The sequence below is a fragment of the Zootoca vivipara genome, chromosome 9, assembly GCF_965207765.1.
Source record: "Zootoca vivipara chromosome 9, rZooViv2.hap1.1, whole genome shotgun sequence".
Lineage (NCBI taxonomy): Eukaryota > Metazoa > Chordata > Lepidosauria > Squamata > Lacertidae > Zootoca > Zootoca vivipara.
The window spans coordinates 69,231,205-69,248,419 of NC_142592.1; the positions used below are offsets into that span (position 1 = coordinate 69,231,205).

At 46.1% G+C, this 17,215-nt stretch overlaps 1 protein-coding gene across 1 annotated transcript; it reads right to left on the reverse strand.

The window, feature by feature from the left end:
• Positions 1–963: 963 nt before the first annotated feature.
• LOC118090873 (uncharacterized) lies at positions 964–11,699 on the reverse strand. Its single transcript, XM_060279279.2, has 2 exons — positions 11,561–11,699; positions 964–10,664 (listed from the first exon to the last, which is right to left on the reverse strand). The coding sequence occupies exon 2, from the start codon at positions 10,479–10,481 to the stop codon at positions 8,220–8,222; it is 2,262 nt and encodes a 753-aa protein (XP_060135262.2). The 5' UTR covers positions 10,482–10,664; positions 11,561–11,699; the 3' UTR covers positions 964–8,219.
• Positions 11,700–17,215: the final 5,516 nt, after the last annotated feature.

Here is a 17,215-nt window from a genome sequence, read left to right on the forward strand (position 1 = left end):
AACAGAAGCAGTATTGCGGGGGGAAGGAGAAGAAGTGCAACATATGGGGATTTGGGTTGTGGGTGCTGTGTGAGGGAAGGATGTGCCGGACCCGGGAGGAGAGAGGAAGAGTTGAATGTGGGGGGGGGGAGAGGAAGGTTCCCCCCCTCCCCTCTTCCTTCTGTGGATCTAGAGAGCAACGGAGGGGCTGATCCCGGATCCAGGCAGCAGAAAGTGCAGGAAATATAATAAAAAAAATTCCTTCAGTAGCACCTTAAAGACCAACTAAGTTTATATTTTGGTATGAGCTTTCGTGTGCATGCACACTTCTTCAGATACACACAGTGTGCATGCACACGAAAGCTCATACCAAAATATAAACTTAGTTGGTCTTTAAGGTGCTACTGAAGGAATTTTTTTATTTTGCTTCGACTCAGACCAACACGGCTACCTACCTGTAACAGGAAATATGTTAGAAAATAATGGAGAAACAATTGGACTAGGGTCTGGGAGAGCCTATGTTTCAAATCCCCACTCAGCCATGAAGCTCAGTGGGTGACTTTGGGCCAGTAATTGTCCATGAAATGAATCTGAATCAAGACCGGCTGCTTGGAGGCAACACTGGGCTGAATGAAGGCCAAAGACTGGAACTTTTAGCAGAGGCTTGACAGGCATATGTCAAGAATGCTTTGATGGTATTTCCTGCTTGGCAGGGGGTTGGACTGGATGGCCCTTGTGGTCTCTTCCAACTATATGATTCTATGATTCTACGTTTGAGGTATTGGTGCTGTTAACACCAGGAATTGGGGGCAGTTAAACAGCTCCCCAAAAATCCCAAGTCCCCACCGCAGCCTCTACCTAAGGCCAGGGCAATGACCGTTGACACAGGGACCATAAATGCACAACAGCAAAGAGCCCCAGAAAATTGGCCTTTAAAAAGGTGATACACTACATGGGAAAAATACGAGAGAGAGACATCGCACATACTTTTGTAACTCAAGAAATCTTTAATAAAAATACATTTTTTTAAAAAGAAAAGGAAGAAAAGCAGCCTTAAAATTGTACCAATAAACGGATACCATGAATCGGACTTTTTCCTCCGACTATCCAATATAGAAAACTGTAGAAACTTCAAATAATCTTCAAAATTCAACGGTTTGACGGATTTAATTGGTTCCCACGGCTAATGCCTCCTCTGGAAGAGGGGAATCCAGGGCTCCCCCTGACTCCATAATCCCTTAGAGGGCAGGAGGCGACCAAAGGCAGCACATGCCCCAGACAGAAATCCATCGGGATGGTGGATTGAATCCTAATACTTTCCAGGGTGAAGAGAAGGAAAGCCTTGCAGCTGGGGGGGGGGGGGGTAGTGTAAATACTATTATTATTTTGGGGGAGACAGTACTTAAAAATTGTGTGAAAAAATGTATTGTGGGAAATGGGGAGAGATCATAAAAGTTCATGCAACCATATGCAATTGTTGTAAGAATTTTAAGGTCTAATATATATGTAAAATAAATGTTCCAAGCAAGCATATATACAGTGAGGGGGGGAGGTTTTTGATCCCCTGCTAAATTTGCCCGCTTGCCCTCTGACAAAGAAATGACCAGTGCATACTTTTAATGGTAGGTTTATTGTAGCTGTGAGAGACAGAATAACAACAGGAAAAACCCCAGAAACCCAGAAGACAAAAGTAAGAGATTGGTGTGCATTATAATGAGTGAAATACGGTAAGTATTTGATCCCCTATCAACCAGCCAGATGTCAGGCTACCTGGTATCTTCACTGTATGTAATGGAAGCACCTGCTGTAAGGGAGAGGTCTTACCTGTAATCCCAGCTCGTTACAGTACCTGTACAAAAGACACCTGTCGACAGAAGCAATCAATCCAGCAGATTCCAAAGTAGCCACCATGACCAAGACCAAAGAGCAGTCCAAGGATGTCAGGAGCAGGATTGTAGACCTGCACAAGGCTGGACTGGGCTTCAAGACTACTGCCAAGCAGCTTGGTGAGAAGGTGACAACAGTTGGTGTAATAATTCGCAAATGGAAGAAACACAAAATAACTGCCAACCTCCCTCAGTCTGGGGCTCCATACAAGATCTCATCTCGTGGAGTTGCAATGATCAGGAGCTATTTCAGAAATAGACTGGAATGAGAAGTTGCTGAATTGCAACTTATTACCAAACTTAAAAAGATGGAGAGACCTGGTCTGAATAGAGACATTGGATTCTTATCTCATTATACATGATATAGCTATTTTTAGTGTTACGGAGACATTAGCCATCTCACCCCTTGCTTTTTCCTGTAAGACCAATTGCAGTCGTTAATAAAAATAATAATAATTTATTATTTGTACCCCGCCCATCCGGCTGGGTCTCCCCAGCCACTCTGGGCGGCTTCCAGCAAAGATTAAAATAAAATAAAATGTTAACAGTTGTTAACAGGTTTACCACACCTATCAACCAATCACCCATTCCCACCACCCTTCTGAATAATACCCCTACCCACCCTCTCCCTATATATAAGGGTCTGGTGAAGAAGTGTGCATGCATACGAAAGCTCATACCAATTACAAACTTAGTTGGTCTCTAAGGTGCTACTGGAATGATTTTTTTTTATTTTGCTTCAATGATCAGGAGAACGGTGATGAAGTAGCCCAGAACTACACAGGGGGGGGGGATGACTTGTCAATGATCTCAGGGCAGCTGGGACCATAGTCACCATGAAAACAGTTGGTAACACTACGCCAGGCATCCCCAAATTTCAGCCCTCCAGATGTTTTGGACTACAATTCTTATCTTCCCCAACCACTGGTCCTGTTAGCTAGGGATTATGGGAGTTGTAGGCCAAAACATCTGGAGGGCCGCAGTTTGGGGATGCCTGCACTACGCCATGAAGGAATGAGATCTTGCAGAGCCCGCAAGGTCCCCTTGCTCAAGACAGAACATGTACAGTCCCGTCTGCAGTTTGCCAATGCACATATGAATGACCCAGAGGAGAACTGGATGAAAGTGTTGTGGTCAGATGACACCAAAATCGAGCTCTTTGTCATCAACTCAACTCGCCGTGTTTGGAGGAGGAATGCTGCCTACGACCCCAAGAACACCACCCCCACCCTCAAACATGGAGGGGGACATATTATGCTTCGGGGATGTTTTTCTGCTAAGGGGACAGGACACCTTCACTGCATCGAAGGGACGATGGACGGGACCATGTATCGTCAAATCTTGGGTGAGCACCTCCTTCCCTCAGCCAAGTCGAGGATGGGTATTCCAGCATGACAATGACCCAAAACACATGGCCAAGGAGTGGTTCAAGAAGAAGCACATTAAGGGCCTGGAGTGGCATAGCCAGTCTCCAGACCTTAATCTCATCGGAAATCTGGGGAGGGAGCTGAAGGTTCGAGTAGCTACACATCAGCCTCGAAATCTTACTGACTTGGAGAGGATCTGCAAAGAGGAGTGGGACAAAATACCTCCTGAGATCTGTGCAAACCTGGTGGCCACCTACAAGAAATGTCTGGCCTCTGTAATTGCCACCAAGGGTTTTGCCACCAAGTACTAAGTCATCTTTTGCAAAGGGATCAAATACTTATTTCACACATTATAATGCACATCAATCAGTGACTTTTGTCTTCTGGGTTTCTGGTGTTTTTCCTGTTGTTGTTCTGTCTCTCACAGCTACAATGAACCTACCATTAAAATTATGGACTGGTCATTTCTTTGTCAGAGGGCAAATGGGCAAATTTAGCAGTGGGATCAAATATTTTTCCCCTCACTGTGTATACACACAAACACCACATGTCTGAAGCCCACGGAAAAAGTCCTGGAACCATTTTGTCCCTCCCAAATGGACCTCAAATATTTCTCTGCAAGGTGAAAGTGGGAAACCTCCCCACTGTCTCTTTGCTCACAAATCCTGTCTTAAGGGCACATTTAAGATATGAATAGGGTGAGCCTGTGACCTGTGACCTGGATTCAGGAATTGAGTAGTTATCATAAGGGGGGGGGGAAATAGGCCCTGATGCCCAGGTAATCCAATCAGGTAACCTGGCAGACAGGAGAAAAATAGCACACCCAGATTTCTGTTGTAGTCCGCCCCTCCTCTGATGTAGGTATGATGTATTGGGGGCAGTCTTGGGCTATACCCCTTCTGTGATGTATTTAAGATGGTTCTGGGGACAGTCTTGGGCTCCAGGGTGGGCAATTTCAAAATGTCTATATAAGGACTTGCATGCCTTTGTTAGGGGTTGTAGAGGATAAAACATAACTTACTTATTGAGGATCTAAAATTATATTACGAAGCAGCATGCCTCTCTTGGATAAAATATTGGTTTCAACTTAAAAACACAGATGTACTAGATATTGTGGGGCAATATTTAAGTTTTGGTTGGCATGCCTATCCAAATTATGAAAAGTCTAAAGTACACAAAGGTTTTACAAATCACATAAGAATAAATTCATTGTTTAAAGTATGGGCAAAATATAGAGCCCTGTTGGAACCAAAAACTCCACGTTGGATTTCTCCCTTAGAAGCAAAGACAGTCAAAAAGAAAAATATGAAAGGAAACTGGCTGACTTATAATTCATTATTAATAAAAGAAAACAATCAAATAAAATTAAAGAGATACGAAGAAATAAAAGACCAACTATCAGGATGGCTAGAATACCACCAGCTCTTTGAGACATTTAAACAAGACCAAAAACAATGGATTTAATGATGAATCCTCAAAGTTAGAAAAAGAACTGCTAAAAAAAATACCAAAGTTGTTTCCAGAATGTACCGCCTCCTCCTTGACTGGGAAGTCAAGGAGGAGGAGGTGAAAGTTGTAATGATTAAATGGGCACAAGACATCGGACGTACCATCATGATGAGTGAATGCGAAGCCCTCTGGAAAACGAATATGAACTTTACGGCATGTTATACAATGAAATAAAACATGATGAAAATGCAATTCAGATGGTACCTTACACCATCGAAACTCTTCAAGATGTATAATTGATCTCAGATAAATGTTGGCGGTGCGGAGAAACAAAAGGAGATACAGGTATGTACAATATGTGGTGGACTTGCCGAAAAATTAAAGAGTTTTGGAATCTCATTTATGATGAGATGAAAAAGATCTTCATAACTTTTGCAAGAAACCAGAGGCTTTTCTTCTCGGAATCTTAAGTACAGTGGAACCTCGGTTTATGAACACCTCGGTTTATGAATTTTCAGTTTATGAACGCCGCGGACCCATCTGGAACGGATTAATTCACTTTCCATTACTTTTAATGGGAAAGTTCGCTTCAGTTTATGAACACTTCAGTTTATGAACAGACTTCCGGAACCAATTACACCCATGTTTCAGTTTATGAACGCTTCAGTTTAAGTACTCTGCGGACCCGTCTGGAACGGATTAATCCACTTTCCATTACTTTCAATGGGAAAGTTCGCTTCAGTTTATGAACAGTTGCTCCGCGGACCGTCTGGAACGGATTAATCCACTTTCCATTACTTTCAATGGGAAAGTTCGCTTCAGTTTATGAACGCTTCAGTTTATGAACAGACTTCCGGAACCAATTGTGTTCATAAACCGAGGTACCACTGTAGTGACATCCCCAAAAAATATAAGAGAAATATTTTTATATGCAACAGCCGCTGCCCGATTATTAATTGCATCAAATTGGAAAGGTGAAAAAATACCAACAGTAGGGGGGGGGGGGCAGAACAAGTTATTAGATTATGCAGAACTGGCCCAACTAAGGGGAAATACAAAACAATCATTTGTACAAAAATGGGATATGTTCAAGAAATACCTAAAAAGACAATAGCGACATAATCTCTATGGCAGCACTAGAATGACTCTTGTGTAAACCATATACAGTGGTACCTCGGTTTATGAACACAATTGGTTCCGGAAGTCTGTTCATAAACTGAAGCGTTCATAAACTGAAGCGAACTTTCCCACTGAAAGTAATGGAAAGTGGATTAATCTGTTCCAGACGGTCCGCTGAGTACTTAAACTGAAGCGTTCATAAACTGAAGCGAACTTTCCCATTGAAAGTAATGGAAAGTGGATTAATCCGTTCCAGGCGGGTCTGCGGAGTACTCAACTTGAAGCGTACTTAACCCGAAGCATGGGTGTAATTGGTTCCAGAAGTCTGTTCATAAACTGAAGCGTTCATAAACTGAAGCGAACTTTCCCATTGAAAGTAATGGAAAGTGGATTAATCTGTTCCAGACGGTCCGCTGAGTACTTAAACTGAAGCGTTCATAAACTGAAGCGAACTTTCCCATTGAAAGTAATGGAAAGTGAATTAATCCGTTCCAGATGGGTCTGCGGCGTTCGTAAACCGAAAGTTCATAAACCGAGGTGTTCATAAACCGAGGTTCCGCTATATTATGAAATAGGGAAATATGGCACAATATGTTATAAGAAAGTACTGGAAATTTTTAGTAAGAGTAGGGTAAGAAGTATTAAGTGCATTCAATGTTGTAGACGTAATTTGCATCGGGGAATGACGGGAAGTCTGTGTTTATATGATTTAGTTTATTTGAATTTAGACTAATTTTAAGTTTTCTTCGGAACGTGCAGGGAGCGGGGATAATGTTCTGGTGAAGAAGCAGTGTTTGGAGATCATGTGGTGGTGGTGGTGGGGGGGTGACAGAGTTTGGTGCAAAAACCAGTCTGACACACCCACACCTGTCTCGCATGCCTGAGTACAGCAACTCCAGGGCATGAGCCAAGTAGTGGGATAGGGGCCACATGTAGAGCAATTCCCACACTGAGGTCAAAAACACACACAGGGAAAGTAGGACTTCTTCAGTCATAGTTTCTGAGCTTTCAAGGCATACAGTTCTCATTGCGTCCCCAGTGAGGCACAAAATTTAGCTCCTGAGAGCAAATCCAGTTTCAGCAGTAAAAGAATGCACCACACAGGATAACTAAGTCAGGCACACACACCAGCAGAAGGGAGCAAGGGAGGAAAGAGGCTGGAACGACACAGGGCAATGGAGGTGTGTGTTTCGCTTCCTGTCGTCTGGGAGGGAAGTCAGCAACTTGGCATCTTCAGGGGCTTCACGAAGCAAAGTTTTCTGCCGGCTGCTTCCAGGCACATCCCAGAAACACACGCTGTGATTCACGGTTTATTGCCATATCAATTGTTTTTCAAAGGTTATCACGATGTAGAAACTGGTATTGGATGAGATATCAGTATATCGCCCAGCCCTAATCCTCACTCCCCACCAGCAATTCAGATTTCCCCTCTCTATCAAAAGGTATCTTACATCTAAAATTATACTCCCTATTGTGAGACATTGCCTTCAATATTTCATTACTGTTCAGTTTTACATATAAACACAAGAACTTCACATACACATCATGCTTTTAAGAATGATTTCCTGCTGAGTTCATTGCTGTGAAGAAAAAAGTGGACTCTGAGAGGAACAGGTCCCACATTCCATACATCTAAATGGGTTCTCCCTTTTGAGAGTCCCAAGATGTTTCTTAAACACTCCATTGTAACTAAAGCATTTTCTGCAAATCTTTCCATTTAAACTGCTTCTCCTCCTTGAGTTGTTGATGGGTTTGTACGGTTAAACTATTAAAGTTCTTCCTGCTCATGAGTCTGTTGATATAGGACTTCCACTAGGACTGACCCTCTATCTACTTTCCTGACATTTACATGGTTTGTCTCTTGTGCAAGTTTGTATATGTAAATCAAGGGTTCCACTCTGAGTGAAGTTCTGTCCACATGCCATATATTTAAATGGCCTCTTCCCTGTGTGAACCTGTTGGGTGTCTTCTACGGGTTGCATTGAAAGTTAAGCTCTTTCTGCACTCCATACATTTAATTATCATATTTTTTCGCTCCGTAAGGCGCACCAGACCATAAGGCACACCAAGCCTGCTGTTGCAAGCGGGCCTTCACTCCATAAGACGCACAGAGATTTCTCCTTCCTTTTTAGGAGGGAAAAAGTGTGTCTTATGCAGCGAAAAATATGGTAGTTACTCCCCTGTGTGAATCTGTTGATTTTTTTCTAAGGTTTCCATTTTCACTAAAGCGCTTTCCGCACTCGATACATTTAAATGGTTTCTCCCTTATGTGCGTATGTAGATGAATATTGAGTTGTCCACTGTGACCGAAACTCTTTCCACACTCCATACATTCATATGGTTTTTCACCCGTGTGAGTCCGCTGGTGTAATTTAAGGCCCGTATTCTGACTAAAGCTCTTTCCGCACTCCATACATTCCTATGGTTTTTCACCCGTGTGAGTCCGTTGATGTCTTCTAAGGTCTCCACTGATACTGAAGCTTTTTCCGCAATCCATGCATTTAAAAGGTTTGTCCCCTGTGTGAGTCTGTAGATGTATACTGAGGTGTCCACTATGACGGAAGCTCTTTCCACACTCCATACATTTATATGATTTTTCACCCGTGTGAGTCCGCTGGTGTAATTTAAGGTCACCATTCTGACGGAAGCTCTTTCCACACTCCATACATTTATATGGTTTTTCACCCGTGTGAATCCACTGGTGTAATTTAAGGCCCGCATTCTGACTGAAGCTCTTTCCACACTCCAGACATTTATATGGTTTTTCACCTGTGTGAGTCAGTTGATGCCTTCTAAGGGATGCATTGATAGTGAAGCTCTTTCCACACTTCATGCATTTAAATGGTTTCTCTCCGGCGTGAGCCCGTTGGTGTCTTCTAAAGTTTCCATTATCACTAAAGCGCTTCCCACACTCCATACATTCATACGGTTTTTCACCCGTGTGAGTAAGTTGATGTCTTCTAAGGTCTCCACTCCCACTGAAGCTCTTTCCACACTCCATACATTTATATGGTTTTTCACCCGTGTGAGTCCGTTGATGTCTTCTAAGGTTTCCACTGTTACTGAAGCTTGTTCCACACTCCATGCATTTCCAAGTTTTCTCCCCTGTGTGAGTCCGCTGGTGTCTTCTAAGGGTTTCATTGCAACTGCAGCACTTTCCACACTCCATACATTCATGTGGTTTCTCCCCTGTGTGAGTCCGCTGGTGCAATTTAAGGTATCCATTCTGACTAAAGCTCATTCCACACGCCATGCATTTAAAAGGTTTCTCCCCTGTGTGAATCCGTTGGTGAGTTCTAAGTGTTGCATTCTGACTAAAACTCTTTCCGCACTCCATGCATTTAAATGGTTTCTCCCCTGTATGAACCCGTTGGTGTCTTCTAAGCTTTCCATTTTCACTAAAGCGCTTTCCGCACTCCATACATTCATATGGTTTTTCACCTGTGTGAGTCTGTAGATGAATATTGAGGTCTCCACTCCCACTGAAGTTCTTTCCACACTCCATACATTTAAATGGTTTTTCACCCGTGTGAGTCCGCTGGTGTAATTTAAGGACAGCATTCTGACTGAAGCTCTTTCCGTACTCCATACATTCATATGGTTTTTCACCCGTGTGAGTCCGTTGATGTCTTCTAAGGGCTCTACTGCTACTAAAGCTTTTTCCGCAATCCATGCATTTAAAAGGTTTGTACCCTGTGTGAGTCTGTTGATGTATACTGAGGTGTCCACTACGACTGAAGCTCTTTCCACACTCCATGCATTTAAATGGTTTCTCTCCTGTGTGAGTCCATTGATGCCTTCTAAGGGATGCAATAAAAGTGAAGTTCTTTCCACACTTCATGCATTTAAATGGTTTCTCCCCTGTGTGAACCCGTTGGTGTATTCTAAGGTATCTATGATCACTAAAGCTCTTTCCGCACTCCATACATTCATATGGTTTTTCACCTGTGTGAGTCCGCTGGTGTAATTTAAGCTCTCTATTCCGACTAAAGCTCTTTCCGCACTCCAAACATTTAAATGGTTTCTCCCCTGTGTGAGTCTGTAGATGAATATTGAGGTCTCCACTCCCACTGAAGCTCTTTCCACACTCCATACATTTATATGGCTTCTCTCCTGTGTGAGTCCATTGGTGTCTTCTAAGGGACGCATTGAAACTGAAGCTCTTTCCACACTCCATACATTTAAATGGTTTTTCCCCTGTGTGAGTCTGTAGATGAATATTGAGGTGTCCACTCTGACTGAAGCTCTTTCCGCACTCCATACATTTATATGGTTTTTCACTTGTGTGAGTCCATTGATGGCTTCTAAGGTTTGCATTGAAACTGAAGCTCTTTCCGCACTCCATGCATTTAAATGGTTTCTCCCCTTTGTGAGTCTGTTGATGTATACTGAGGTGTCCACTCTGACTGAAGCTCTTTCCACACTCCATACATTTATATGGCTTCTCTCCTGTGTGAGTCCGTTCATGTCTTCGAAGGGATGCATTGAAAGTGAAGCTCTTTCCACACTCCATGCATTTAAATGGTTTCTCTCCTGTGTGAGTCCGTTGATGTCTTCTAAGGGATGCATTGAAAGTGAAGTTCTTTCCACACTTCATGCATTTAAATGGTTTCTCCCCTGTGTGAACCCGTTGCTGTGTTCTAAGGGTTGCATTCTCACTAAAACTCTTTCCACTCTCCATACCTTTAAATGGTTTCTTCGCTCTTTGAGATAGTTGATGTGAGCTATTTGTGCTCAGTCAGTGAAGCATATTACACATTTCACACATTTGATGTCTATTCCTAATGAAACGAAAGGTGCCCGGTCCCCTGGAATTCTGACTCTCTTCTCCACCACTTTCCTCAGGGTGGGCTGAGAAGAAGTCCTGTTTGGGTTTCAAGGAAGAGAACACAGAAAATAGGGCACACCAAGCGCCATTAGCCCCTTCTCTTATTTCAACGTCTCCTACATTCCCCCACCTCCTACACATGTTCCCAGCTTTTAGGAAATGAAGATGCAATGTCATCAAATGATAGTAATACACCAGGAACCTTTCATAATCCTCAATCATCAGCTGCTCTCTATCAATGAATAGGCCCTCTCTTTCTCTGGTTCATCATTCCTCCATCCACCCCGTTTCCCCCTCTAGATTTTCATGAATCCCCTGCACAGTCCCATTGGCCTCAGGAGGTCCATATGGACCATTCTGTGAGACCCAGGTCTACGTCTTTTCCAGGGACTGTGGTCTGGGTCAGTCAGAGAACCAGTGACAAGGCTTGGCGCTTGGGGTCAACTGAATGGGTGCTCAGGGAAGCTCCTGTTCTTGGAGATGGACCTAGAGGAAGTAAAAGTCGTAACAAGGTCTACATGCCTCACACTGCATGGAGAAAGCAGGAGAAGCTGAAGGAAAGCAGTTGGAGCCTGGGAATCCCAGGTGGAAACACCCTCCCCCATTGTTCATTATAATGATGGTGTGCTGCCTGATCTTGTCTTCTGACACAGGACTATCCTGTTTGTGACACTGAGACGCAGGATATTAGAGGCAAATGAATAACTATACTTAGTGGAAACGTCAACCTTAAATACGCAGTATTGTCTCATTAGCAACCTGAAGTTGTGTTATCTTGAGATATGAATTTATTCCTGATCCATCTTAAATATCATCATTATAGGGTGTCCTGGGCTATTAGGGGAGCGGTAGTACTTTTGGTGGGGGACATGTCATGCACCTTTTAAGGTAAGTTATCCACCCTTGGTCCCCACCCTGCACTCAGCGCTCACCTGTGGCTTCCAGAAGCTGTCAGCGTGTAACAGGGGCCGTGATCCAAGCAACGGCTTCAACTGGCCGGCTAAACCAAAGTGAGGATAGCTGATGGGTCTCAAATCCTTGGTGGGTTGGGGAATTCTGCTGCAGGTGAAGGCAGGCCCTGGTGGATGGAGAGGATGAGAACAATAGTGAATCTCACAGTCAGGAAGGCAGATTCTGTCCATGTTGCAGAGGAAAGGGAAGGGAAGATGGGGCTCGTCAACCGGGGAAGGGAGCCCATTGAGAAGGAAAACCCTGATCCTAAACCTTCGCTGCCTCGTGGGCTATCCTCAGGAGAAGAAAAGGCTCTGGAGGAGAACCTCTCTAAGACCGTTGGATGCTGTCCTGCACACCTCCGTCCAGGAACTCCTGCAGCCAAACTGGTGCCAAACATTCTGCTCTGCCTTCCTTGGGACCATATCAGACAGGCTGAGGAGGGGTTCTAGGCAGCCCAGGACCCCCAACCACACTGCCCAGGCTTCCATTGCTGCTAACACAGCAGTTTCAGGCGGAGCGATGAACTCAGACCTGTTTATCAAAGTCTCTCCTATTTGGAATAAGGAAACAGAAGCACTATTTACATCATACGTCACTGAAAAAGTATTCAATATATTGGTCTTTTGAAGAAAAGACCACCAAGTAACCAATGGCCCCTTCAAAGCTAATGAAAGTATTGTGCCTGGACCTTTTGTGAGCTGCATGACCGGGAAAGCTTCTGCCCCCATTATCCTTCCAATCGGGATTGAGGCCTCATAATGGGACTGAAACTGCCCTGGTTGCTCTGGCTGATGATCTCCAAAGGGCTAGAGGCCGAGGGAAAACCTGTTTCCTGGTTCTGCTAGATCTCTCAGTGGCTTTGGAGACATTTGATCATGGTATCCTTCTGGACCCTGGGGGCCCTGTTATGCAGTGGTTCCCCTCCTTCCTCCTGGGCCATGTCCAAAAAGTGGTGATGGGTGATGAGTGCTCAGGCCCCTTGGGCTCTCACTTGTGGGGTGCCTCACGGCTCCATCCTCTCCCCCCTGCTTTTTAATATCTATATGAAGCTGCTGGGAGAGGTCATCAGGGGGTTTGGGCTGGGTGTTCCCCAGCATGTTGATGATTCCCAGTGCTTCCTCTCTTTTAAATTGGAACCAGTGAAGGTCCTGTGTGAGTGTCTGGAGGCGGTTGGAGGATGGATGGTGGCTAAGAGATTGAAGCATTGTGTTGGGGGCACAGAGGACGGGCAGGTGTGGGGGACTCCCTGGTCCTGAATGGGGTTAGGGTCAGTTCTGGGTCCAGGGCAGCTGTCTGGTACACAGGCTGAGACCCTACCAGCCTGCCGACTGTCTCCCCAGAGTGGTGCATGCTCTGGTTATCTCCCGCTTGGACTATTGTCATGCGCTACATGGGGCTACCTTTGAAGGCAACTTGTAAACTGCAACTGAATGGGAGCAGCCGCTGAGACAACATAACACCAGTCCTAATGGATATTCACTGGCTCCCAGTACATTTCTGAGCACAATTCACACAGCTGGTGCTGACCTTTCAATTGCCGTGGTTGCATTTTTCAGGCATGGAATCCTGTTATGCTTCCTTGCCTTCAGTAATAAATTTATTTGCTGAAGGAATTTTTTGCTATCTCTGAGCGTTTTTTCTTACTCTGCTAAGTGTACGTCGGACTTGTTCTGGAGATCATTGTGATCTGCAACCTAAAGCCCTAAACAGCCTCGGTCATGTAGGCCTGAAGGAGCGTCTCCACCCCCATCGCTCAGTCTGGACAGAGGTCCTCCTTCGAGGGTCTTCTGCTGGTCCTCCCCCCCCCCCCCCAGTGAGAAGCGAAGTTACAGGGAAGCAGGCAGAGGGCAAGGAAATGGGTAACTATCTGACATTTAGAAGAAAGCTAAAGGCAGCCTTATATCGGGAGGTTTTTAATGTTTGATGTTTTCCTGTATTTTATATGTTCTGTAAGCTGTCAAGAGTGGCTGCGGAAACGGAGCCAGATGGGCAGGGTATAAATACTACAATCATTCTTATTATATTGTGATTTTTTTTGTAGTTATTTTGGAATTCGTACTGCACATACCTCACCTGTGCTAATACTGGCAGTCTTTGGCCCGTATAGGCACACCCTGTGTGTAGAGCCTCCAGCCACAGGCACTGTCTATCATGAAAATGGGTCCTTTGACTGGAAAGAATCTCAGCTTGTCAGTCACTCTCTGTCACTGCCTACAATAAGAGGAAGAGAAATGCTTTCAACTTCTATATCAATCCTGAGCGTCTTTCCACGGACTCTGCACCCCTGTTTCTGATGACAGGTGTACATTATCCTCATCCTCAATGAACCAGGCAGTGGAAAAGACACTTAAAGATGGAAGCCTGAGAGAGAGGAAAAGGTTTCTGGCAAAGAGCCGCTTTGGAGAAGGCCTCTTCCCTCTCCTCTTCCTCTGGGGATTTCCTCTCCTCTCCAGGGGGACCAATGGTTGGACTGGGCAGGCTTATGGGGGCTTATGGGGTGGGAAGAGGATGGAACTTGCAGGAAGGAAGGGGTGGGGGGGACTGGACCCCCCGCTTTCCAGGGATCCCTCTCTGGTCGCCTCTCTGGCCAGGATAGAGAAGCCGAGGCGTCCACTACCCTATCTCTCCCCCCCCCCCACCAATGCTGCCCTTCCCTGCCCCAGGGATGCTCCCCCCCACTTCCTCGACCCCCCCTCTCTTTCCCTGGATCTCCCCTCGCCCTGCGCGCCCCATCTCTCCATCCAGAGGACACCCCCCTTACACGGGGGTCTCTATCCAGGCGTCCCCCGCGCCCGTTAACCCTTTCATGGCCCGCCTTTCTCAGGGATCCCTGCGTGGGGGAAACGGGGCAAGGGGGGGTCCTCGTGGGGACCCCCCTGGGTGGGCGCCCCATGTCCCCCCTGCCAAGGCGCCAAAGGGGCCAAGGAAAGCCCCCTTCGCAGCTCGCGTGCAGGGATCCAGGCCCTGCCGATGGGACCCACGAAAGGCGCTCTGGGGAGCTGGCGGGGGTCTCTGCGTCTTTTTCTCCCCGCCCCCGCGGCCCCTTTACCTCTTTTCCCTCGTTCCCGATTCTCTTTCCCACGGGGGGGTGGGATTTCCCCTGCCGCGCCTCCTCCCCTTTCCGAAAGCGCGCGCCCCGAGAGCTACGGCGCAGAGGAGCAACCCGGCATAGAAGCTCCACTTCCGGGAGAAGCAGGCAGTTTGGGAGGGGGGGATCACACAAACCCCCATCCCGGAACAGAAGCTGGATGGCAAGGAGGAGGAGCAACATATTGGGGAGGGGATTTGGGGTTGTAGGGGCGGAGTGAGGGAAGGATATGCCGGGAGGGGAGGGGAGAGGAGGATTTTTTTGGGGGGGGGAAGGACGGTTGGGAGTGGGGGAGGGAGCTGCAAAGTGGGTTCCCCAGTCCCCCCCAAAAAACGTTGCAAAAAGCAAAATCCTCCCCTCCCCCACCCCACGCCACGATATTAGATCCGTCCATGTTTTAGGTATTGGTGCAGAAGCTTGGACTCTGTCTCTGTGACTCCCAGGTAAATACATCCCTTGTGTCTCCCTTCAGAGGTAACACAATGAGGCTAGTAAGAAAGCGATGCAGCTGTTGATCTGTTTGCGCGCAGGGCCCCCCCCTGCAAGGAGTGAAGCAGCCCAGAACTAAAGCGCGTTGCAATTTGTACCCCCTCAGATAGTAGCCCCCCCCCACACGTCACAGAGAGAACACCCCAAAAACACCCTACAGGAGGAACGGCTTAGGGAGCTGGGTATGTTTAGCCTGGAGAAGAGAAGGTTAAGGGGTGATATGATAGCCATGTTCAAATATATAAAAAGATGCCATATAGAGGAGGGTGAAAGGTTGTTTTCTGCTGCTCCACAGAAGTGGACACGGAGCAATGGATTCAAACTACAAGAAAGAAGATTCCACCTAAACATTAGGAAGAACTTCCTGACAGTAAGAGCTGTTCGGCAGTGAAATTTGCTGCCAAAGAGTGTGGTGGAGTCTCCTTCTTTGGAGGTCTTTAAGCGGTCATATGTCAAGAATGCTTTGATGGTGTTTCCTGCTTGACAAGGGGTTGGACTGGATGGCCCTTGCAGTGATTTTCATGAAGTCACTAGTTTACACCAGGCGTCCTATTGGGAAGACCCAGTTCTCCGAGTGCATGTTCTGGAAGTTGGGCAACAGGAGCAGTACAGGATTCCTTTTGATGTACAGACCTCCCCGCTGCACCAAGGATTTCCTGGCCGAGCTGCTTCTGAGAAGGCTCAGAGCCCAGGCATTGGTGGTGGGACGATGATGAGAGGGCAGGAGGAGAAGACTGGGAAGAGGAGGTGTTGGAAGCTGAAGGGGTAACCCTGAATTGGGAGGTTCTGTGGCAGAGAGAAGCAGAAGCAGGAGAGTGGAATGAGGGAGGCCATGGGGCAGTGATGAGTCTGGCTGGTGAAAAGTCACAGGTATCTCTCCCTCCTTCTGTGACAAGCTCTCCTTCCTGGTCTCCCAGAACCAGAAGAGGCGTGAAGAGGGCAGAGGAGAGGTTAGTTTCAGACACAGTCTCAGATTGCTTGGGGAAGACCCGGGAGAGGAGGGCGGCTGAGGGACCTTCAGTCCCCCCAATTGCCTCATAGGGGCAAGACCTGCTGAGGAAGAGGACTTTTGCCGAAAGTGGCCTTGTTTTCATGTGTTTATCACTTTCATATCCCATCTCTCCTCCAAGGGGCTCAAGGTAGTGTATGCAGGTCTCTTCCTCCTCATTTTATCTTCACAACGACCCTATGAGGTAGGCCAGGCCGAGAGTGAGTGACTGCCCCAAGGTCACCCGCTGAGCTTCATGGCTGAGCAGGGATTTGGACCCTGGTCTCCCAGGTCCTACTCTGACACTCTAAATAATAATAATAATAATAATAATAATAATAATAATAATAATAATATATTATTATTTATACCCCGCCCATCTGGCTGGGTTTCCCCAGCGGCTTCCAACAGAAAAATGAAATAAAATAATCTATTAAACATTAAAAGCCTCCCTAAACAGGGCTGCCTTCTGATGTCTTCTAAAAATCTGGTAGCTGTTTTTCTCTTTGACATCTGATGGGAGGGCGTTCCACAAGGCGGGCGCCACTACCGAGAAGGCCCTCTGCCTGGTTCCCTGTAACTTGGCTTCTCGCAGCGAGGGAACCGCCAGAAGGCCCTCGGTGCTGGATCTCAGTGTCCAGGCAGAACAATGGGGGTGGAGACGCTCCTTCACTAAGCACTGCACAACACTGGTTCCTTAGCCATGGTTTCCTGTAGCTCAAAGATGGGTCCCCACAGATGTTATTCTGATCAGGCCAAACATGAGACCGAGACACATACAAACCCATTTAAAGTACTGAAAGTGGTTCAGGTGTATTTCCGTTCAAATATTTAGCTCTGCAAATCATTAACGGGCTTAAGACTTCTTTTGGTTCGGCAAACCTAACCCACACATGTCATTTTAACACACATTTTCATATATTATGCAAGTTTTGCTTCCCTTTTGATAATTTTTAGGTTGGCTTGCCTTCAGTATTTTTAATGAGCATTTTATATTTTACATGGAGGATTAAGTCTTACACAACTCCTATACAGAGAAAGCAATAAGTAAAATCTTATTCAATGAAC